Source organism: Struthio camelus, chromosome 1 (genome assembly GCF_040807025.1).
Source record: "Struthio camelus isolate bStrCam1 chromosome 1, bStrCam1.hap1, whole genome shotgun sequence".
NCBI classification, from domain to species: Eukaryota; Metazoa; Chordata; class Aves; order Struthioniformes; family Struthionidae; genus Struthio; species Struthio camelus.
Genome location: NC_090942.1, coordinates 17,469,564 through 17,494,588, shown reverse-complemented (window position 1 = coordinate 17,494,588; position 25,025 = coordinate 17,469,564). Strand labels below are relative to the sequence as shown.

At 40.3% G+C, this 25,025-nt stretch overlaps 1 protein-coding gene and 1 long non-coding RNA gene across 2 annotated transcripts; one reads left to right on the top strand and one right to left on the bottom strand.

Annotated features, from left to right (window-relative positions):
- Window positions 1-843: 843 nt before the first annotated feature.
- GTSE1 (G2 and S-phase expressed 1) lies at window positions 844-14,784 on the bottom strand. The gene is made up of 12 exons (XM_068930854.1): window positions 14,683-14,784; window positions 13,808-13,891; window positions 13,010-13,073; window positions 12,317-12,929; window positions 10,918-11,088; window positions 9,339-9,492; window positions 7,763-8,140; window positions 7,485-7,557; window positions 6,728-6,976; window positions 5,310-5,487; window positions 3,332-3,472; window positions 844-2,301 (listed from the first exon to the last, which is right to left on the bottom strand). The coding sequence occupies exons 2-12, from the start codon at window positions 13,884-13,886 to the stop codon at window positions 2,218-2,220; spliced, it is 2,184 nt and encodes a 727-aa protein (XP_068786955.1). The 5' UTR covers window positions 13,887-13,891; window positions 14,683-14,784; the 3' UTR covers window positions 844-2,217.
- Window positions 14,785-14,868: 84 nt separating this feature from the next.
- Window positions 14,869-24,130, top strand: LOC138065671 (uncharacterized). The gene is made up of 3 exons (XR_011138799.1): window positions 14,869-15,173; window positions 18,257-18,844; window positions 20,052-24,130. It is a non-coding gene; the product is annotated as an uncharacterized lncRNA (long non-coding RNA).
- Window positions 24,131-25,025: the final 895 nt, after the last annotated feature.

Sequence of the window (25,025 nt, the reverse complement as noted above, 5' to 3'; positions counted from 1 at the left end):
GAGCCAGGACATGGGTGGTGCTGTAGAAGCAATACATTATTTAAAGCAACTAATAAGGTGGAAAAAAATCAGACACGCTTTCAGACCCACAACCCTCCTTTAGGTCCCTTAGAGATACACATATTCAAAATAAGGGTCCTCCAACCTCCATCAACCTTTCGTAAGCAACAGCACATGAATCCTATGGGGGCAAAGACAGACCCAGTTAAACTCAGCACAAACACTTAGCTCTGAAGCCATATGTAGCTACATCTTGTAGCTCTGATCGCTATGTTTATTATCACTTAATAAGCCCAAGGGTATTCTACCTGCCTTCTACCTGCTACCAAACCATGCAGGTTGCCCCTAGGACTGTGCAGCACCACACACGGATGTCCTGGACTTGCTGCTGGACAAGATGTTTGGACAAGTGAATTATACCTTAAAGGTACACATCCTTGAAGACACATAGATATGTCTAGTTATAAGCCCACTGTCTAAACTCATTAGTAGTTAATCAATAGAAGCAGGGGATCCCAGAACTGTTCAGCAGACCAGATGCCTCCTTTAGGACAGCACATTTAGGTGCTTTGATTTGCAGCTGACACCCACTGTCAGTTCATCTGAGTTCTAGTTACTAGAATACAAGCTAGTCGAAATTGTTGATAAGACAAAATAGTTTAAGTTGTCATAGTCATGCTTGAAAATAGGATCTAGATCTACCGTTTGTAGAAGCACACATTTACAAGATTTAATCTTCTCAACTGGTACAACATTTAGTATTCTTGCATATCCTTGACCTATGGGGCATAAACCTGTTTATATTTGTTAGCCACATGTAAACAAAAAAAATCACAAGTATATCACCAGTTAAAGAAAAACAAGTTTCTAATTTTTTTTTAATCTTTTCCTTTTGTTTCCATCTAGAATTACATATGGAAGAATTCAGTTCTCCCTCTTGTTTCAAGTCTGGCAGAAGACCTGCTCTGAGTCTTGCTTTTAACTGCACAGCACTGCCTTGCAAGTAAAATTTTAAATAAGTGTTTTGGATGATGAAGCCATCTTGCTGTTCATAGAACAAAAACAGGAGCAAGCAGAGTAGAGAAATTCCACATTAATATGGTTCATATTTAGCAAGAGCAGGTAGCATGATTGTTTCTCCCACTCAGAGGGCCTGGCCTTGTTTCATAATAGTCTGATGCTGCACTAACCATGGGCATGGCAGCTATCCTGGAAAGTAGATGAGTACCTTCAGATAAAGATAGGGGAGTAGCCTTGTTCAACATCAAAACATGTTTGATGAACTCAGATGAACATTTCCCCCCCCCCCCCCCAGTTAAACACTTAATACAATAGATCTTCAAACTTTCACCACTTTTTGAATGAATACAAACAGTGGTTCCAAATCCACTTCCATCTCTTGCTAAGTTTCATGAATTAAATACAGTTAGCAGATACACACACAGCAGAAGTTTCCAGGCTCCAAAGACAGGCTTGCTGTTTCAACAGTTTATGCCCTCTCCCACAGCATCCATTTTCATTCCATTCACCTCTGTTTAGAAATCGTACAGTACATCATGCCCCAACTCAGTTATGAGCAAGACTGTCAGGTGAGAAAGATTCATAAATATTTCTCTATTCTTTGAAAGTGAAAAGGTTCAAATCAAACCTTCAAAGCTCAATATCAAACCATCAGGCTACTTCCTCCTTTGAATCACACAAATTCAGCTATTGCTTTTAGTCTATTCCACTAGCATTCAAGAGTAAAGAATTTATTTCCAGACTTGCTATACTTTTGTATAAACAAAACTAATTTCCACTGCCTTAAGATTCATTAGTGAAACACTAAAATAGTCTAAAATTTGAAGCAAAAGGCTAATTTTACAGTTTTAATTAAACAACCAATTTATTTTAATTTAAACCTTTGTTGCACTTGGGGGATAAGGAGGCAAAGGACAATTGGTAGGGAAGGGGGGGGGGGGGGGGAAAAGACAGGCTTCCAATACAGAGGATATCCTTTTTTGCCTTAAGGCAAAGTTTAAGTACATCCATTGTGGCATATGCATGCAAAGAGCATTAAATCAGACTCGGTTTGACTATACCAGGACTGTGAGAATTCTGTTTGTTACAGCTACGAAGTATCTGTTGAACTATCTTCATAAAGCAGTATGAGTGAAGGGTAACACCTAAACGCCTTAAAGGTCACAGATGCCAAGAATTCTTCATTTCAACTCAAGTTCAGAACTTAAGCAGAGGGGAATCCAGATTTTCTTTGTTCACATCAGGACTCAGAGTGATAAGAGGAGAACTCAAGTCAATTAGCTGAAAGAAGAAAAATTACAAGATTTAGCTACTGTAGTCAGTTTTTGCACGTAACTATTAGTAGTGACAATTTCTAGTAGTACATCTTCCAACTGTTTTAAGTTTAGGATTCCAGTTAATATCCAAAAGACAGCTATAAGCACCATATTTGAGCATTTATGTCCATTTTTAAAGAATTAACTCATTCTTTGACAGCACAAGCTTCTTACAAGGTGGGTATCTCCATGCTCACTGGAAAAGCTGTTAAGAGAATTTAAGTTTTGCTGGCATACATATTCAACTGGCACTATTATCCATACGAGGCAGAGCAATTCTGAACTCCTCTAAACATGCCTCTGGAAACCAGACTTTCACTATTCCTTTCTGTGATACCTTTAATGGCCTGATATTAGATGCGGTTGGGATCAATTCAGCGTTGTCAAAGGCAATATCCTCGGTTACCACCACTCATCTGAAAACACCTGGAGTAGTCCAGCTTCAAACCACTAGCATACCAAAAACACCCGCCCAGAAATACCCAAATTCAGAATGGGTTCCAATACACATTTTTCAACCAGGGAGGGGAGTAGGAAATCAATTAATCTTGTTTTTGCTGAAAATGGCCTGCTGCTGTCAAGAACTGAAAATTCAAAAGGGAAAAACTGGAATCACCACGACTACACTACAGTGAAGGTGGCGTTCGCTTCCTGCTCCAAGAACAGTTTCTTTAACAAATACTCACAATTAAACTTTAAGTACTCTTTCCCTAGCCTCCCCCCACTTTTTATTTGCACTTTACTTACTCAGATGTAGTTCATACAAATTATTTGTCTTTAAAATTTGACATTCTCTTTACTTAAGAGCAGCTTGATACTTTGTGTTCTCTTTACTTAAGGATAGCTTAGCATGTAGTATTGAACAACGTGCTAAAACTAAATGATTCTTACAATACCGTTAGGCTGCTTTGCAGGCAAGTACATGCAGCCAGTTGACATCTTTTCTGCCTGCGTATTTGCTCCAATTGCTTCTAGAAGACTTGACTATAACTTACCTTTACCTGTCCGGAAAGGGTAGGCTTTAGAGGAACAATCTTATTCACTTCAGGAGTATTGGAAAGATCAATCAGAGGCCTACTTTCACATTCCAAAGCGTGAGGGAGGGATTTATCTATTCCAAAATCTAATAGTAAGGCCTTAAAAAAGATAAATAAAAACATTGAGGCTTTTTCCTCTGTTCACCAATAAGTCGCTTTAATCTGTAAAACTAAAAATCACAGGACATGTTTGGTTTACAGATTGGGTACTTTTTCTTGCAGGATTGTTTGCATACAGTGTATGTAACTCAGTTTTTGTTCCACCAGTGGCTAGTATCACAAGTACAGTAAGCACAGTGAGTTCCTAGGAACATAAAACACTAACATTTAAAGCTAGAATCAAGTCAAATTTAAAAACAGTGTACTATATTAATTTACCAATTATTGCACAATGTTATTTTGCCATGTAAACATTTCTACAGAGCTCCAAAGCTTTAGCTACGCTTTCATCCGGTTTAGTTATTTTATAGACACATTAAGCAATTCTGTAACTGTTACCCCAAGTATGTGTATGTGTATGATTAAGTAGGCTAATAAAAGAAACAAACTAATGCAATAATATACCACAGAATCACAGATCGGTTGAGGTTGGAACAGACCTCTGGCGATCATCTAGCTCAACGCCCCTGCTCAAGCAGGGTCACATAGAGCATATTGCCCAGGATTGTGTCCAGATGGCTTTTAAATACCTCCAGGGAAGGAGACTCCACTACCTCTCTGGGCAACCTGTTCCCTGAGTTTTTTCCCCCCTCATGTTCAGACAGAACTTCCTGTTTCCTGAAAGGTTCCTGGAACTTCCTGTTTCAGTTTGCACCAGTTGCCTCTCATCCTATCGCTGGGCACCACTGAGAAGAGTCTGGCCCCATCCTCTTGACACGCTCCCTTCAGATACTTGTACACATTGATCAGATCCCCGCTGAGCCTTCTCTTCTCCAGGCTGAACAGGCCCAGCTCTCAGTCTCTCCCCATATGAGAGATGCTCTAGTCCCTCAGTCATCTTAGCAGCCCTCTGCTGGACTAGCTCCAGGAGCTCCATGTCTCTCTTGTACTGGGAAGCCCAGCACTGGACACAGTACTCCAGGTGCGGCCTCACCAGGGCTGAGTACAGGGGGAAGACCACCTCTGTCGACCTGCTGGTAACACTCTTCCGACTTACTGTACCCCTCTTCCGACTTACTGTACCCCAGGATCCCATTGGCCTTTTTGGCCCCAAGGGCACATTGCTGACTCATGGTCAGCTTGTCTACCAGGACCTTCTCTGCAGAGCTGCTTTCCAGCAGGTCAGCCCCCAAATATAAAGTAATTCATCTAGAGGGTTAATTCTGTACATGAATATACAGAAATAAATAGCCAGTGTGAGAGACTAATAAGCTAACAATTCTATTCTTTTCCCGTAATGCCTGTATAGTCCTAGTTTTCAGCCTGCAGCCAGCTTGGGAGAGGAGAAGATAAAATATTTGCTGGACTAAGTCTGTGAAAGTTAATTTATATTGTCACATGGGCTTTTGGTTTTAATCCTCATTCATTGTATTTTATATTACGTATATAATATATCTTTGAGTTTCTCTACAGCAGTTCATTTTTTCCAGAAGAGAGCTGACTGCATGGCTGCAAAAGGAACTGCTTTATGACATTGCTTTTCTAATTGAATCCATAAGGATTTCACAGCAAACGTCCAGAACAGGAAGTTTAATACAAAAAAAAAAAAAAAAAATCGAGCAACTATGTGACTGTTCAACTTTGAGGCTAGGATCTAGCAGAAATGCAACAAAGAGTTCAGTACTAAAAATAGGCACTAGAGGGCGCATACTTAGTGCTAACCTATTTCAGCTAATTGCATGTACTGAAGTATTTTCTGCTCATCCCTCAATTTGAAATATTCATATTTTCAAGCAGTTCACTTAGCTGTGTAGAAAACTGGAATTTCTTCTCTTACCTCATTAGTGTGTCTCTCATCAGCCACCTGATTTTGTACTCCAGCCTCTTTTAATTCACTTTCTACTATTTCTGTAGTCTTTTCTGGTGAAAAGTCAAGTGTAAGAGGTAGCACAGGCGGAGGAGATATATCATCTTCTGAAGATATCTGAGTCTTAGTCTCTCGCATCTGCTTAGAACTGGAGAAAAGAATATTGGCAGTAATTGAGTGCTTTAAACAGCATGAACCATTAAAGACAGACGAGCCAAAGTTAGACAAAAAGCTACAATGCGCTAACCTCATTTTCCCCTTATTTCCTTTTTGCCCCAAGTCTTAAAGATTAAAAGGCTTCCCATATCCTGATCTAAAAGCACACTAGTTACCTGCAGAATATCTGCATGTGTAGTCTATACGCTTATTGCAGCATGAAAAGAAATAAGCTAATGATTCCAGGGTTGAGAAGTATTTAATTTTAAATTGACATACATATGTGGCTTTTTTTTTCCCCCAGACTTAAGAAGAAACTAGCAGACTAGTATTGATATTCGATATTACTGAAAAGTGATTGATATCACTTCAATCCCAGCTGAGAGTAAGTACAGGGACCAGCTAGAAGAGCAGGAGCTGAAAACTTTTCAGTATGATATTAAAGTCATTGTGAAGAGTGCAGTTTTGCTTCCCTGAAAGTAAAGAATATTTTGGACATTTAGCTTAATTAACATCTAGAACCTACTTCCTAGGTATGCATCATACCTGACTTAATACTATTGATCATTATGTATAAGCATCTTATAGTTATTTTCTGGCAACCTTCCATAGACCTCCACAAGCCCTTAGACAAGCATGCATATGTACATATGGTGCTTGTGAAAATATGCTGGGCTGATTATATGAAGGAGGCAGCATTCTCTCCACAAAAAATTTACAGACAGTTAACAGCATAGGATTCCCCCACTGTACAAGATATTATTTCAAATGAAACATAGGTAAAGCTGCTCAGTTCAGTCAACCTTTAACAAAGTATCACTTCACAGAAGCACCGGCAACAGCATAAAACATAGTTAAGGGCAGTAATACTGATTTTAACGAGCTACTTCCCCTCAAAAGGCAATAGTAGAACAATACTGGCTCCAAACCTGTCTCAGTGTTTAGTCAGAGCGTCAGATACAATTTAAGCTGCACAATAGTTAAAGAAAGGGAAGTTATCTCTCATAGGAAGCGAGTTCTTTAATGTCAGATGTAGACTCATCTTAATACAGCTTTAGTATTTTGTTAGTTACAACACATAAATCCGCACTGAAAACCTCTACAGTATCTAAATGCTCAAATGTTCCATGCTAACATTTAGGCAAAGTCCTTAAAACTTTAAAGTGTCTATCAAATTTCGTTTAAACCAGTTTGCCTACAATACTCATTTCATTTTTGGGGTTCTGCCTTACCCAGCTGTAAGAGCCTTTTTGGTAGAAAGGCTGAAACTTTGGCGAACGGATGCAAGATGTGGAGAAACTGCCATTCTTGGCGCAGTTCTAGGAGTCACTGCTGGAAATCCTGAGAGACGATGGATAGGGGTAGGTAAGGCAGACCGTTTTAAACTGGCAGGAGTCACTGAAACAGATCGCTCACGAAAACAAGCATTCTGAGAGACCCCATCTTCTGAATGTTTCACAGGAGTGCTGACTGCCATGGCACTATAAGAGGAACATGAAACCTGCATTAACCAAAATCTTCTAGGAAAAATACTATTCCAACAATTCCATCAGACAGTAGAGGTCAGTTTGCCTTTGGTCAAAAATGGAATGGTGTTCATCGAGTTGATCCTAATAGCATAGTAGGGGCTTTAACTTCATAAAAAGTTATTTTTGTGCCATGAATGATCCTGGTCTGTTTAGCGCTGCAAAGAATATTCTCTTCTGAATTTTTTTTTTTTTTTTAAATCAATCCCGATAGGCATTAACACTGCTTAAACTGCAGAAAAGCAGCCAGCTTGCAAACCGTGATTTGAGTTTTCAGAACTAGGGAAGAACATATACTAGGATTAAGGGGAACTGGAAGTCTTCAGGGACTAGAAGTCTTCAGGAACCAGAGAAACTAATTTTCAAGGAAGTTATAACTTTTAAAGATTGTTGTAACAACCAGCCATGTCACACTCAAAAGAAAAATAGGCCTCAGTATATTCAACTTTCAGTTACGCCCTACCTTCCAAGCGTGCCACAAAATGTTAATCCGAGGGACGATGTTGCTTTTGGTGCCGATTTGTCTGGTGTTGACTCTGAAGAGAAACATATCATTAGTGTTGTTACAGTTAGTAATGTCCACTCAGTCATTTTACAACTACAGGTCCCTTCCAGTTAAAATACTCATTCCTTTCAAGAGCTGGACAGAAGTTTAATAAAACAAGTGACGAGCATTCGAGGAAACATTTGATTTTACTAGCCAAATTATCAGGAGATAGGTCATGTAAAGTATGTGCTTACCTCCACCTTTCACTGAAATCTTAACTTGACTTGTAGGAACAGACAGAACTCTAGTCTTGGGCTTTGGGCACAAGTTTCCTTTTGTTGTACTTCCATCTTTATTCTGCTGACACAGCTTCTGCAGATTGGGAACAGAACTAAGCCTCTGAATTCCACTGCCTACAGCCTCAGATGACGTTGCAGAAGCTGAAGATTTAGCTAAGCTTACAGCACTAGATATTTTCGGAGTACTAGCTGATCTTGCTTGCTTGCCAGATCTCTCAGCATTGGCGGCCTGCAGAGATGACACTCTGGTAGGCTTGACCAGGCCCAGCCTATTTGTATTAGATGAAAGTTTAGAACCACCCACAGAAGCTTTTGAAGACGCACTTGATTTACCTGAAAGAGAAAACAAAGTTACATTTCTAAGTAATTGCTTATCATTAAGCATTTGAATAAGCAAATAACTAAGCTCACACAAGAAATACAGAAAGCAGCAATTTACAGCTGAACTTTAAGGAGAACATACAAACTACTGAAAATTCACTCCCTAAATTCTCAGCAATTCTGCCTGTTTTTGGCAATCCCCTCACCTACACACTGAATTACTACAGTCAAATCAAAGAAAACTCTTCCAGGAATGCCCAAACAGCCAGCAGATTCAAGTTGCACTCTCAGTCTGAATTTTCTCCTAGCACAGTTGGCTTTCTTTCCTTAAACTGGGATTTAAGGGGATAATAGCTCAAATCACGCTGATGATCAGCATATGCTGATCTACCACGTAAGGGCTTTTCTCAATTTTCAGTACGGTTCTTATTTTTAGTCAGTTTGCAGTTACTTTCATTAGTAGCATTAATCTTGACTAGGCACTTTTTCCTATTGTATAAAAAATTATTACTGCGCTTCAACTTTTATTGACACCTCATTAGGCCCTGTCCAGAAACAAGTACACAATAAAAACGTGGAGTAAATTAGTATCTTGGTAGACATGCAAGAACTACGATGCCTACATCTGTCAGTGCTTTAGAAGACGATTTTCCTGACCCTTTGAGGCTTACTGAAAGGGTCAAATGGATGTCTGTATCACACTATAACCCCCTTAGCTATATTCCAGTATCTCCCCATATTGAGTTTGTTAATCTGTTTGAGTAAAACCCATCCTTTTAATAGGCTTACAGAAAGACAGAATTTGGAGACAGGCTTTCTATCTTCCTTCTGTAGTTCAGTGGGGTTGTTGTTTTGAAATAAGCCGAGTCAGACAAGCTCACAGCATTCAAAAGCTCACATGCTCAGCTATACCACAGAAGAGCATATATAACAAGAACACATTTCCTGAGGCATTGCTTGCTTTTTTTACTGTATTAGACCCCCTGTATGTATTACATGAATCTAGTTATTGCAAACCCTAGAAATCTAAGATTTATCTTTACGCCACATATATTTATTTGGTTAGCCTGAAAAATTTATTCTTCATTCAAAACGTTTCCTGCTGTTTGCATGTGCTGGACAACATCCAAACATACTCAAACTCACCATCCAAGAGACACTTAGCTACTCTAAGATTGATTTATGGGACAAATTTGTTTTAAGTCATTACCATTTTTGTGTATGGGAGAAATGGATAAACTTGAATTCAGACTTGAGTTCACACTGGAAACTGATGACGAAGAAGAAGAAGAAGTAGTCTTTCCTGTGAGACCACTAGCAACACCAGGAAGTTTCAGATGACTTGTCATCTTCTTTAAGCCCAACTGAATCAGAAAATACAGTTAACTCACAAATAAAAAGGATTTAACCCATTCTTTTGCTATGCTTCTGTTTAACGTTGTAGTTATGTGCGCACGACTTTGAGAAGGTCTTTCCTCAGATTACCATTTAAAGAACGAATTGTCTTGGAAACACAGTTCAGGGTATCTAGGTTATTATACAGAACAAGAGATCTAGAACATTGACCGTTGCATTTATCCTTGCTACAAACTTGAGCGTGGACTTCCTGCACCCTATTTACCTTCATATGAAAAGTTATATAAGAAGGCTGAGGAAGTGACATTCTTCATCAGAAGCTGCTTCTTAAGAAAGAAATTACATATTTCAGCTAAGGGATTTCTAGCAATATTAAATATGGAGAGAAGTCAAAAACTTCATTCAAGTACATGTGCTCCTCAGAGGTCACATTTCAGAAGGCAAGTACTAAAGGGTGTCCAATACATTGTTCAAGCTTTCTGTTAACTGCAAACTCATTACATTCTTGGTAGATAAACACCATTCACACAGCACATACCACAGCTCTGTGCTACTTTTCACAACTGTAGGGCTATGTAGTCATGTGAGGGTGAACAGGTACATTCTGGTAAGTATGCCACCACTTTTACAGAAAGGCAGACTACATGACAGGCACTTCCCATTAGTGTAGGTGCAGGCCGAACCTAACGCTATAAGTTCCACTTGCCTCCCACAGTCTCCTGCTATGTAGCACGTGACCTCCTCTTCCCCTTGCTTTTTTAGCACCACCACAGCATCTAAAATAAGTATAACCCATAAGTATAAGCCATACTGCAGAAGAATAATGGCATACAGGGGTAAGACCACTTGCTGTTGATGCAACTGCTAACAGAGATCTTGCTATTTTGTGGACTACAACTCTATCTAGGTTGCTAGTGGTGCTGGCTCAGAATGTAGGCATGATTTGCCTCCTCCAAATGACCTACTCAGAGGGATTCATTGCCTCCCCTGTTCACAGAGTCCCCTCCATTCCTGTAAATACAGTGACAAGTGGCATGCAGCATAAAAGTACGTGTCTGAAGGTTCAAAACCATTAAGATAGCTATAGGTATTCCGACTTCATGTAATGGCAACCTTTTCACATCGTATAGTGGTTAGCTACAGGCATCCAAAAATGTCTGGTTCTTGCAGAAAACGACAAATCACTTCTCTGCAGCTAGTGCTTAAACAATGTAAAAGCAATACTTGTTAACCCACCACATGTTATGTAGTAGTTCTTAAACATCTTTTTGCTTCAGACGTGGAAACACATTCAAGAACTGCAGTTGCAGAACAACTTTCTGCTGAATGCACTACACAGCAGTACAGCTTTAAATTAGAAAGTAAACTATGTTCAGTTTTCTCCTTTTACAGAAATGTTACCAAGATTTTCATATAAAAATTCTCGCCTTTACCTTACTTGGTGCAGGAAGGGCTCTTTTGTCTTGCACTGAGGAACTGCCACTGAATGAAGACTCAAAGACATCTGAAGCAGCACTTGATTTATCAGAAATAAAATCTTCAGATGATCCCATGCTATTCAAGTCTCTTTTTGTAGAAATGCTACTGTGTTTTCCTGGTTTGGGCTGTAACATTTTAGAACAATAGAATATTTTAGAAGCTACCGGGGTTTCCAGAAGCCACTGGAAAGTTTTTGCACAAGCTGATTTTGTTAAACTAAGACTACAGTCAATGAGGAAGCCTTTGAGCTCCAGTCAAGTCCTTGGCCTTTAGACTAAGACAGTTTAAATTTAGTCTAGTGAGGATATTTTCTATGAATTAGAATAGCCTGGAAACCAGATGATTAGAAGTCAACCTAAGGACAACTCTGCAACAACAGCTCATCAGCACAACTTTCAAATAATTATGTTCACTGACATCCTTAAAACTATGAGAGCTACTTCTAATGCATATTCTTTTGCTTTATTCTAACCTTTCAAAGGACGAGGAATTACAATATTTAACTGTATCATCCAAATCTGTCTACTTAGACTGGTAGGGGGTTAGAATTAACCCCTGCTAGTTAAGCACTCAGTCTGTGCCTTGCCTTATAGCATAGCACCCCACATGAAGAAAAAATTAATGTCAAAAATGAACATTTCTTTAGATGATGGTTCCCAAGGATCCAATATCACATTTTTCAGTAATATCGGGAGTACACACTGAAGACTAAGTCATAAGGGGTAAAACAATAAAAGGTAGAAGATATTCTAAGAGCAACAATTTGTACACACAAGGTCACTAATACAAACTGATGTTTCCCTGCTATCTTAGAACCCGTTTTCAGTTTGTCACACAGCCACATCTTAAATCATATACAGCTAATCAACCCTGTCCAGAATTGGAAGCAAGGTATGGACAGAACCAGAACTAAAAGAATTTCCTATCAAAATAATTGTGCCTTTTTTTCTACCTCACCTCTTTTGAGAGGAGTAAACAAAGCCAGTTTTGCAAAGTAAGTCACTAAGAACACTGCAGTGATTTTACCAGCTTAAAAAAAAAAAAAGACACTGAATCACAAGCTGAGAGTGACGACACTAACAAAAAGGAAAATAATGGAAGAGAAATTTGTCTGCAGATGCTCTACGTTGTCATAATAGCCTAGACAACCGCTATACCACGGTATCTGCCTTGATTTTCTTTGCACTTGGCAGCCCTTTAAATGTACTTTTTCCTGCTTGAGGATCTTAAGAGGCAGAGAAACATCAGAAGATTAAAGTACACCAATAAAAGCTTGTAGACAGTTTTAAAATTCCTGTAACTCACAAAGGCCCTGTTTAAAGAAAACACTGTTATACAAGAAGCTGTCTTTACCTTTTCTACAGTCAACAAGTTGTTTTTTTCAAGAGTAGAGCAAGTCTTTGCCATTTGCAGTTTGCCAGTTGCCTTCTTATTTCTTTCCTTAATTTTCTGGTCTCGAGTCAGAGGCGAGCCAGCAATTTTGGGAGATATACAAATTTTAACAGGGCTTCTGTTTGGTGGAGTATGAGGAGCATGTGTTTTGACATCTGACAAAGGTTTATTTGATTCCTTCTGAAAAGGAGGTGGCAGTTGACAGACTGGACTCTCCGACACACAGTATGTCTCCCTTTTAATAGACCTGGGGCTTTTTTCCATATTTTTGTTTCTCAGTATTTTCAGTTTTGACTTGGAGTCTTCCACAAATTTTTCTATAACCTTGTTTTCTTGTTCTTCTGACTGGCTTACATTACTCTGTTCATTCTTATTTCCAGTCTCTATCTGCAGTGCTAACAAATTAGCCTCTTTGAAAATTTCAACATATTTCTCTCCTGTAAGTGGGCTCCACATAAGTTTATCATCAGAAAGAGATATGTTTTTTTCAGCACTTCTTGTTCCTTCAATGCTGACAGCAATACACTTTTCTTTGTGTCCCAGAGGTCCAACAAAAACTTCATCTTCATTTCCACTGTGAAGAAAAATAAGTCAGTCAAGAGCTTAAGTTACTGGCATTTTAAAGAGGCACTTACCTGCAGACACTTAACTCACCTTGCAGGAGACAGTGAAAGGTCAAAATCAAACTTTTCATCAGTCAGAAGAGGAAAGTCTGAAACTACAATAATTCCATTAGGATTTTGTCACACTGACAATTTGCAATAATTTGTACTGCATTATGCTTTGATAATTTGGTGAGGCTAATGTCAGATGGCAAACAAAGTTGTATTATTGAGTTTAAATAGCTAAAATAAAACAGGCTTGTAGCATTTATCAGTTCAAAGAAATTACAAAGATACAGCTAGGAGTACGATCACAACTGTGACAGATGACTAAGTATCATGAAAGATCTAGACACGAGATACTAATTTCTAAGCATCCATAATAGGAACTTGGCATCTGACAGTGGGAAGCAGTATCAGCAGCCTCCAACCAAGAAAAGTGAGAATATATGAGGAGCTGCATGACAAGGCAGTTGCCGGTTTTTTCCGGGCTCAGGCCACTAAAGGATATTAACAGGAGGCAGTACGAAAAATGAGGGTTTTTTTGTTAACTAATCTATACACTAAACATTAATTGAATCAGCAGCAAACAGATAACGAAACGAGAGGAGCTCAGACTAGGTATATAGGAGAGAGGTTGATGACCTCACGTCACTGCTACACATGCTCTAACAAAAGTGCTCTGCAAGCTCTTGAGGAGTCATTGAGGTAGGCAACAGCAGTCCATCCAAAGGAGGAAGCACACAGATCAAATTATAAAGCAGATACAAAAAGGTTTACTGATCTCAAACATCTTAATTTTTAATACGGGATACACCAGCTAGAGAGTATCTCAACGCTTTCCACCTACCGTTGCTCAGGCGAATACCCAGTTTTTCTTCAATGATGTGACTTGAGCAACGTGCTGCCTTTTCTTTTCCTTCCTCCATAGTATCTGAAAAATAGAGAATTACCTATGTGGCAGGTTTAAAAAAAAACAGCAATAACGTCACTGAGAATTGTATGATGTTAGCAAATTAAGAAGCACGTAATTTTTGAATGCTTTGAACGTCTTTGAAGAAGAATTTCAGTGACAGCCTCACAAATAGGCAATTTATGAAAAGTTACAGAAATCTCACTGTGCTCTCTTCAAACACAGCATTGAAGAACCCAAGACTACTTATATGAAAAGCGTTGTAAACTCTGTGAAGCGCCTTCAAATGCAGCACTGGTGTCTAGGATTCCCGAAATTCCTTAATGTGACATCTAATCATGACATTCAGTAACTCAATCCCTCACATGAATACAGCTTCTAAGGGCAGCCTAGCCAGACATGTGTACCAGAGGGCTGTCATCCCACATAGTCAAAAAAAAAAAAAAAAAGAAAGAAAGAAAAAAAGCTTTTTACAGCCCTATTTTAAAAGCAGCATAACCGGGACTCAGCACAACCCCCCGCACTAAAGGAAACGCATGCTCTGATTAACACGACACCTTCCACTTCTGGACAGAAACCGCAACCTTTGGCGGAACAAAAGCGGACTCGCACAGAATCACCTCAAAACGTTGCTTATTCAAGAGCGAGGCAGGGGATGAACTCGCCTGACTCGGCTCGACCGCCTGACGGCCCGGCGGGGCCGCCCGCCTCGGCAGGGCCTCCGCGGAGGACTAACGGCCACCCGGGAGCCCTCGGAAGCGGCGCGGTCCCGCCGTCTTCTCCCGCCCCCCCCAAGCCGGGGCCGCGCTCACCTGGCCGCCACCGCCGCCGCCACCGCGCACAACGCCGCCCCGCGCTGCCGGCGCCACGTTTCAAATCGCGCCCCGCTCACGTGACGCGCCGCGCGCGTTCTCATTGGCAGGTTCGAAGGATACGGCGCGTGCCCGGGGGCCCCAGGGCTTTCTGGGACTTGTAGTCGGCGGGGCTCCCCAACGGCCGCTGCCCGGCCGTCTGGCGCAGGCCGCGGCCAGGAGGGGCAGCGCCGGCGGACGCGTGAAGCCCGGCCCCCGCCGCCGCCGCCCCACGCGCACAGGCATCGCCTTCGCCGCCTGGAGGCCTCCGGGCTCGACGGCCCCGCTGGCAGGGTGGGGGCAGCTGCGGCTCCTTCGCCGGACGTTATTGTCCCGGTGACGGTTAACTGCCCCAAACGGCAATACGTCCCTGCTCCTAAGCTGCCCTGCGCAACAGGGAAACACCTGGATGTCAGCCCGTGCCGCTGCCAGCCAACACGGGTGGCTGACGGGTGGGTGCAGTAGCTTCCCGAGGGGAACAGGATCAGTAGGAAACACGAGGAAAAGGCCACTTGGCCACGTTTCTTCGGGTGTTGGGTACCGGGCTGCGCCGTGGCTGGGGTTTCCTCCCAAGGGGTGGAGGGGTTGCGGGTGCCTCACCTGGAGGGAGGGATTCCCTCCTCCATCTCTGAGGACTGACTCAGTCACCGCACTGGACTTCAGCAGCTGAGCAAGGATGGTAAATCATGACCTGGGGATCTTCCTGGAAGCGAAGGAAACGTTTTGCAATTCTTTCTCTCCTAGGTCACTTTTATTTTGGTAGCTTTTACTGTTCACAGAGACCTGCAAGCCGCGTACACGCAGTCTGAGTGTGTAACTAGTATCCTATTTATGGGCTAATGCACTTAGTAAATGGCCCAGCAAGGCCGAGTACCAGCGCGCTCCCCGCCGCCCTCGCTATCCCCCCCTACGGACGCCCACCACAGAGTCTGGTTCGGCCGCCGACCTCAGCGACACGGTGTCACTCACTCGCTGGGTTGCTGTCTTCCCACTTCTGGCTTTTTAATCTCAGGATTTTATACCTGTTCACTTTGGTATTTTTCTCTTGGGTCCTTGAATTACTTACTATTAACTCATGCAACAGTTTCAGTTCTATGTTCTTTACCTTTCTTCCCTTGCATTGCTTTTGGCCTACATGTCTCACTAACAGCTCAGTGACAATTGTTTCTTTCAGTAAAGTTGAGCCGGAGTCCATGGCTGTACTTCACAAAACAGCATGTTTGTTATATAGGATAATTCTGCACAAAGAAAATTATGGGACTGGAAGGAGGAAACAGAAAAAGTCAGAAGAGTTCAAAAATAATTTACTATGTTGCCAAAAAACCACAGTGTGACATTTAAGCTTGAAGCTCGCTTCTTCTTAAGCAAGAATTAAGCTTGGGCATACTTTCTGCTACTTAGCTCAGTCAACAAGTGAAAGCATGAATAAAAAACAGAAAACCAAGGTGAAAGCAATGGGGACATAGGAAAATGGACATTAAGTGCTGTAAATCCAAAGTTTGAAGTGGAAAAAATGTATAAAGAAAACTAAAAACATAAAGGAAGAATTCAGTGTATAGCTTTTACTGAGGCATCTACCGCTCTCTGTAGACCATTTAAGGAAATAGGCATCAAACTCCTTTGGCAGCACCAGAAGTTGTACCTGTACTCTCTTAGGATCTGGTCTGAAAAAGCTACAAGTGATTCAAGTCAGTGGATCCCTGTACTTCCTTAGTGATGTCTCTGCCTGGATGTCATTATAATATTTCTACTTTTCTATAAAAATACTTTCTTTAAAATATTATTAATAATAAAGACTTGTATGACATCCTCAGGAGCTCCATTCGTTACACAAACATTGTGTTTTGTTCCTCGCACAGCCATTAGGAGTAAAGGCATTCAAATGCACCTTGATGTACTTCTATTAAAATTGTAACAAGTCCACCTAAAGCAAATGGGGACTCAATTCAGTTTCAGTTAAACTGTTATAGTTTTGCTGAGATGAAAATAACTCTTTTTATACATGTTATTTATGGAAAAGAGTTTTATGACATGACAGATGAGAGCAGGAGTAAACAAAGTAAGTCTTAACAAGATTAAGAGCATTTGATGTTGTAAACTTTTAAACATTTACTTTATATTTGAAATTCAATCGAATAAATTTTAGAGAGTGTAAATGATGATCCCAAGACATATTTGGACATTGCTAATGGTTTTAGTAAAACTACAGAAAACAAATGCGATTTATATAAAAACACAAATTCTGTGTACGTAAAGGAAAGACAAAAGCCTGTGGCAATGCACCAGAACTGCAAGTTCAGATTTGTCTTAGTCAACAGCAATTATATGTGACAAGAAGCTTAAACTAACATTCAAATGGGAAATGGAAGTTATTTGGCAGTTTAAAGATGATGTGTGAATGTGTTCACATTTTGTTTTGGGAAAGATGGACTTCTGTCTGTTTTGTTAAACTACAAATTTAAATCCTGTATATTCAGGAGTCCTACAGATACTTACAGAACCTTTAGATTTATTATTTTAAAGTATCATAAATTCAATGAACAACTTGTGGGAAAACTTCTGTATTGGCACAGCCCCTTGGTAATTTTTGTTCCTAGCGGGCAAGGACAAATAGGATGTACGTGACGTTTGATCAGGGAAATATCAAAGCAATTTCTGTTCAGACTGCTTAAAGCTTCTGGAGAGCTGCTGGCTTTTTAGAGCCCCTGCTTCTCCTTTGCTGAACAGTATCAGAGTTCTAGCAGAGGAGTATCCTGGTATGCGAGGAGCTGTGCCACTCATTGATGCATTTTCTTATGGAACTGGCCCATTTACACTTCCTTTTTGTACAAAGGAGGTTGCATAAGACACCTGCACTTGCAGGACACTTAGCCCCAAAACCAAATCTGATTCCCAGAGGGTAACTCTGGCTGAAGGGCACAAGACAAAGAACAAATGTTCTTGCTTTAATGCAAAGTAGAAATAACAGTAAGGCTTATTCACCCTGCAATATAGCTGTGCACCTACACAACGACATTTGAAGTAGGTAACACCAGTACCAGTCCAACTACAACAGCACAAAGTTCAAGTGTGAGTTAGTTTACATTGCAGTCACCTGATGACTTTTCTTAGGACAATCAATTTAACTCAGTTGAGAGAAGATCATCTCTATATTCCCTCCACTTAAAAACTAAGAAAAGTTTTGATTCATATGCTTGTGGCACCCCACTGATTTTCCTAAGAAAAATAGGAAAATTTTGCATTCTTACAGGTGGCCAAAACTGAGTTAAAGGAAAAAAGTCATGATTTATTTTACTGCTGTTATCAGCATTTCCAAAGTTTTGATCAGCTCTAATTCCTGAGACAGCTGGGAGTGATGACAAGTGAACAGACTAGTCTCATCACATTAACACTTGACAACAAAATTCTCATCTTGTTTAGACACAAAGAACAGGAAATGGCAAAACTTCAAATTTTAAATTTACTCCTGCAGATTTCCTTATACGTGGTTACTATCCTTAAATGTCCAAATGTTTTCTCTTGTGTCGTTATACAGACTGCTTATTGAATGTGATCGTGTTATGAAAGTCAAGAGATTATTAAAGGCACCTTCTTTTTCCCAGAACTGTTTGAGCACCTCTAAGTGATAGCTGCTTGAAATTTCACTCCAGGTAAATTAAACCAAATGATAACTGTAGAAATGAACTAAGTTTTACACAGAAGATAGCCTGTGATCTAATAGAAAGTAGTTCTAAATTACAGCTCATCCTTCTGCATTTTTCACCACCAGCACCCATCATCTGTGCATTACTTCTGTTGCTAAGAATTTGGCAATGTTTTAGCAGCCAGCTACTGTTTATAAGAAGGCATCCCAGCAGCTAAAAGAAGTCAGTCGTTGGGATTACTCATTATTTGCCTCTTGAGCTGCTCCAGGGATTTTCTTGAGGAACTACATCAAAATTAGCTTTAGAAAATCAATAGCTTGTGAGCTTTGACTGACGCATAGCAAGGGCTCACTTGATGCTGGCCGAATTGGGGAGAAAGATACTTTTCGTTGGTATACAGTGAAGATCTTTCCCCTCTCTGCAAGAAGAAATTTGTTCTATTGGCAACTCGATCACCAGGATAACATGAATGCCAGGAGGTAAGCTGCATGTACTACATTCCCCCAGACAGGTAGAAATAGGAAAGCAAGCTACTGACAGGGAGAATATTCCTCTTGTGACCTTAACTTGATACTGCCAGATTATCATGAACTATGTCATTTGATTTGCTGCTATGCAAGACACAGAAGATAGCCTTTATCTTGATACAAATGTTAAACGTGTACTTCTCACCGTAAAACCAGTTTCTGTAAAATATCAACTTCAGAACTTGTTTTACTGATGAATTACCTTTGCAGATTGCACTTCCAAGCCTTTCATCTTTAAAAATCAGTTCTAACAGCTATCTTTCAAGTACACTTAAGTGTCTAAATACAATTTGTGGTTAAGAGTTCCTAAGTCATAAATTGTGTCTGCTCTAACATTTATTTTTTGGGGGTAACTCCTACTCTTCTCTGGTAAGAATAGCAGGAACGTGTATGAATGAGAGTTGTAACATATATAATACTTCTCAGACCTCTTCTAAGCTACATGAAAAGATCAAGATGACTTTGCCGATGATCCTTTCGGCATTACAGTTCACATGAAATTGTGGCCCACTGGGGCCAGGACAAATTTAAGTTGAGACAGCAATAACTGGAAGTTTTTGCTGTAAGCTAGCACTTTTGCTTTCAAACCCTTTGGGAAAGGTGACAAAGCAATGTAAAATATTATTCCAGAGAATGCTGCACATACTCTCTGTGTAGTTACTCCTGTCTAGTATTTTTGGCTAATGACAGACTGCTGAGGGAAGTCCCCTCTGCAAAGTAGAAATAAAAAACACATTAGAGCAGAACAGAACGGGAAGCTGACATAGCACATGCTGTGCTTATTCCTGCAGATTGAAGCTTGGGTGACTGACAAATTGTTTTAACCCTACCACTTTCATAATTTAGCAAAATTAAAAGGTATATTTTTTTCCCCTCACAGAACTGATTTGTATCAACAGTGAAGAAGAGCACTGTACATCCTCTAACAAGCCTATAACCAGTCTCTCTGCCTGTCAGTGGGAGAGATACACCAAATGGCTGGTAAATGTTCTGCATTTCCAATTATGGAAATGACTCTATTAGCCCCATACAGTTTGAAGAGCTCTTTCCCAAATCTAGTCAATGATTCAATGCACAGTCTGGACTTCATTATAAACACTACTGAACTCTTAATAAAAAGAATCTTTTTTAATCTTAATCTTGCTTTTTGTTATGGCAGGATACATTCTCTCCGTGCTCACAGACAGAAAGCCACAGCAAACATACGTGAGAACTCGCACAGTGCCTCTGCGTTCAAACAACAGCATGGAGATGAGCTTGCTACAGCCTGCACGCTTTACACCGTGATTGTCATGATCATTCTAATGGCAATTTGGGGAGTCTGGTCAAGAAAGGATGCGCACATATAGTTGCGATATGCTTTCTTTGTCAATTACGCAAAGAAATACTCGGGTGGATTACTCATACCCAGGAAGTATTAAAAAAAAAAATCTCTGCATATTGTAGTTTTCTTGAAACTGCTTAAACTGGTGCTACTTGTGGAACTGAACCTGTGAAGCAGGTTTATAGACAACAATTTCACAGACAAAGTACAGAGCATGACTTTGTGAATAAACTAACATATAGCTCTTTGCGCTGTAAATATATTTGCATGTATATGAAACTGTATTTTAAGCACAATATGCTAGCACAAAGAAGAGTGACATTTTTATTGGTCAATGTTTTATATATCCACTCCAGCTTTCCATTTTTGAAGTTAAGTTGTTAAGTCTCTACCTCTGCTAAGATCATGTTTCCCAGCTAAAACATACAGTTTGAATGGGCAACTAATTTGTCATGGCACAACATAGGAAAAAATCAATAAAAACAGCTATCCTGCGGGCAAAGGAAAACTGCAGAACAAGCTGAATTCTCATCTCAGTTGCTGAAGAGAGCTTATATGGGGGATGGGGCTTGCAGTTGCATTTTTTTAAGCTTATGTTAATACCTTTGTAAAATCAGGAATAAAACCATGGAAAAACCTGTATATTTAAGCATCCTTTGTTGCAGGACCAGCTGGCTCGCTCTTTGATCTTGTACCAGTATATTTAATTCATCCTCATTGCTTTTACATAATTCATTAATACCTCATGGCCGTAGCAACCTCTACATACCTCTCTGCTCTTGATGTGGGGCATACTATATTCCCACTTTTTCTGGGAAGTAACTCCCATTAGAAAACCTACAAGTGTTCTGAAAATACAACCAGTCAGCAATCGCTCTCAAACTCTCTGTTAATAGTAGAGTTACCTAGTCCCGATGAGCTCAGATCAATGGACTTGCAGCTCTGAGGGGCAGTGGCTTTTGGGGATCACAATAGTCCAGTTCTTTTGGAGGTTAAACTCGCACCCTCAATTTCAGTTTTGCCTAAACTAACACAATGATATGTTAATAACTAAAGAACAATTGCAAGATATTTTGAATACTTAACAAAAGATAGGTATGTGTTTGTAATTAATCAGTAGCTGTACAGAACTGTCCTCTATGGAATTTGAGTGGACACATATATTTGTAGGAACAATACATAAGCCATGTTAGAGGATAGAGGATTCTGTCTTGGGAAGCAGCAACACACACACACACACACACACAAAACTATGGCTGTTATAGCAGATAAGGAGCTGAATGTGAACTATGAGTTAACTACTAGAGTCAACAGGGCACACGATCCTTGGATATATAAACAAGTGGATATAGAAAAGGAAGGTCAAACTACTCCTGTTTTCACAGCATTCCTGTATGAACAGTGCACCTCATTCTGGCATCCATCCATAATTGGGGGGGAGGTGAGACACACTTAAGCTGAAATGTTTCTGAGAACATCTACATGACATAACTTAAGGAGTATCCACAAAGCATAGTGCAGCACTGTGATACCTGTGTCAGCTCTAAACATGGTAATGTGGGTGCAGGAAACAATACAACTCTGTTCATACAGCACTCTGCCAAGGGTTACAGTACTCACACAAACACCCTTGTTAAGGTACCTCCTGATCGCATTTTATGATGGGAGCAAAGCTTTGATAATGCTCTCTGAAGAAGAGCACATAAAGGAATAGTAAGAAAGCAGTTGATTATTGTATTAAATACACTGTCATAACACATATGGGCCCCAGTCATAAAACATATGTGATGAGCTAATATTACAGGTGAAAGTAAAAAACAATGCTCCCTCCCCCATAAATGCAAATTTAAGTACAAGAGAAGACAGAAGGATATAGACATTCTGACAGCGGTACAAGACAGACTGCTGGGGTTGTGTGATGGGCAATGGCCTCAGTACTCTGGAAGCTTACAATTATCAAGCCTTTTATAGGAAAGAGAGAATTTTGACAAGGGTTCAAAGAACGGTATTATATAATCATCTCTTTTGAAAATGATGAAGGGAGCTTCCCCCAGGCTTAAGTAACGGCACAGAACGAGGTCTGAAGCTTCTATTTTGAAAATGTAACAGGGTAAGAGAATAAGCTTATGCTGTAGGAGACAGACATGACAACTGTGAAGGGCTTCAGAAGTGAAAACACAGATGACAGAAAAGTGAAAGCCACTGAACAGAGCTGAAAAGGGAGGCACATATTAACAAGACTGTTATGATCAGATTGGCTATTTTTTCTAACATATACAGCTTTTAGAGGCATACATTTTAGTCGTATAAAGCAGTTCAGAAACACACAGACTGCAGCTCATAAGTTGAATTTGACCTGCCAGAACAATTAATCTGGATCACTTGTACTGTCATGTTTGTCACGGTAGCCTTCAGATGCGGCTAAAGAGCACGCAGGCTGAACTGTACTTATGCCAGGCGGTCTACTCTTCCTCCTTCCCTCTTTCTTTGAGGGACCTGTGACTGTCCCTTTCACAAGATGGAAGATTTGTCTTATGCCAAAATATATGCTTCCCCAACCATGAGATGGGTATACATCCAGTCCTGCACATGTGCACCAGCCCGCGAGTGGATGCTGCTTGCAAATCCTGGTGTGCTACCAGACACCGTCCCGGAGGGGAGAGTAACCACCTTGGTCATGACAGGGCATGCAAGTTTTCCTTGGATGTACATCCACATTCCTGTCACAGGCTCAGAAGTATACCTGTTACATGATGGACAAGCCAGCAGTTTGGTCATATAATGTATCGTATGATATCTGCCTGGTCTGAAAGCTTGTGAGGCCTCTTTAACAACAATCTCTTATTGGCTTTTCCAAGTATTATGAAATCTTTGTTAAATATGGCTTTATACATTCTGTTTCTTGCTTGCCTCATCTCCTCCTTTTTTCTAAGATACTCACATATGGTATACGTGTATCGCAAAGCATCCAAGCAGAAAGCTGGAGTCCTAGGGAGCATGCGATTTTAGCCATCTATGCGTGGAAGCACAGACTGCTGGTTTTGCTCAATTCATGTCATATGCACACAAAGACAAAATGTTAAAAGGACAGCACAGGCAAAAATCTTTTATAAAAGAGACATTCAGAGATAAAAGTTTCTGAGATGAGCTACTGAAGTGACTAGAAAGGACTACAGAATAAATAGTTATGAAATGCAAAAAGCAAATGACAACTTAACACCCAGGCAACACGCAGGAATAACTACTGAGCCTTCCTGTTCCACAAATCTTTCTCAGAGTATGAATAGGCACATGAAAGTAGTTTTATTCGTAACTAAACCCTGGAAATGAGCTTAATCCCTAGCTAGAACAACTGACCGCTCATCACACTTCAGGATTTAGTTGTTAAATTTATTAATCTCCCTAGCTAGAACAACTGACCGCTCATCACACTTCAGGATTTAGTTGTTAAATTTATTAATCTCGCAGGTATAATCCTGCCTTTGAAGTACTGGAGATCCAAAAAAACTACTGAGAATGCTTCAGCTCCCTCTTTCTCACCTGGTGATAGAGGAGATGAGGCATGAAAGTTCAGAGGTGATGGCAGCAGATCATTAACTCTTCCAAATTTTCATCTTGATTGAGGAAATTTCTGTCCTTGAAGAACATGTAAAGATTCAGCAGTTCAGCTGAATCTTGTTCTGGCAGTTTCAGCTACCACCAGAAAAGGGATGGACAAATCCTTACAGGAGGGCATGACACGTTTGATGTGAGGGTCAGCAAGGAGAAGATAGGAATATGAACATTTTACAAGCCCCTACGGGAAAGTTTGGTTCATGAATTTTCCCCACTCTCCAGCTGCACTGCAAAGGAACTTTTTCACTAAGGTTGATCACAAGACATTTCTTTGACACTGATTCCTACATTAGCATCTCTCAAACTTGATCATGTAGCTTAGGGGAGAAGTACTCTCAGTTATAATGAGGACTCTGGAAATCATCTAGTATGGTGCTTTTCAGAATCAGGACACCTACAGAGATGAGATTTCTTTATGCATGAAAGACTGTTCAGAATTAACTTTACTACTAGATAGAATTAAATGATAAAAAATCTTTTAAAAGATTACTAATGGAACAAATCTTAGATCTTTCATCATCTCAGCTATTTTCTAAGGGTGACTTAACTAGGCTCTGTTAGCTTTGTCCTCCTTTTCATTGCCTTCCGTGAGGTCTGATATGCATTACAGCACCCTGGACTTGCACCTTTCTTGCTACTATTACTGCTACTATTACTCTTCTGGAAAACCTGATTTCTCTGTCCAAGCTGGATTGACATCCTTCTTCGCTCTTTTCTCTCATTTACTTCCCCCTCCTTTCCTGTGTCTGAGCATTGGGATATTGCATGGTGACGTGGAAGATTAAGATAAGAACTTTCCTCCTAATACATAATAGGAATTTTAAAAAGTTAGCATTATTTCTGGCTTTGGGCTGCTCTCCCTTTTACAGCCTTCTGAAGATACACAGGCAGTTCTTCACCTTATCTGTAAGGCACCTCCCGTGATCTCTATACACACTGCTGTTCACAGCAGGAACCCTTCACAGCCCCGAAGACTGTGGGAAAAGTAGGCTACAAGAACACCATCTCTGGACTTGTGGACCCTTTCAGAGATTTCAAATTTTTAATGCTAGCTCTGTCAATAACTTGAGAGGCCATCACAAATCTGCTTTGGTTAAACCAAGCATAGAATGGTATTTGGGCAAAAAAAAATCTGTATAGCTGTGAAGATTTCTGTTCAACTATTTCATATTACCCTTTACTCTTACAATATAG

Excerpts from the sequence above, each read along its gene's own strand:
- GTSE1 (XM_068930854.1), bottom strand. The coding sequence starts at position 13,886 with ATGGAGGAAGGAAAAGAAAAGGCAGCACGTTGCTCAAGTCACATCATT. Across the intron at positions 7,558-7,762 it reads GATTTCAGTGAAAGGTGGAG|AGTCAACACCAGACAAATCG; the intron begins GTAAGCACATAC and ends GTTTCTCTTCAG. Across the intron at positions 6,977-7,484 it reads TTTTGTGGCACGCTTGGAAG|TGCCATGGCAGTCAGCACTC; the intron begins GTAGGGCGTAAC and ends TTCCTCTTATAG.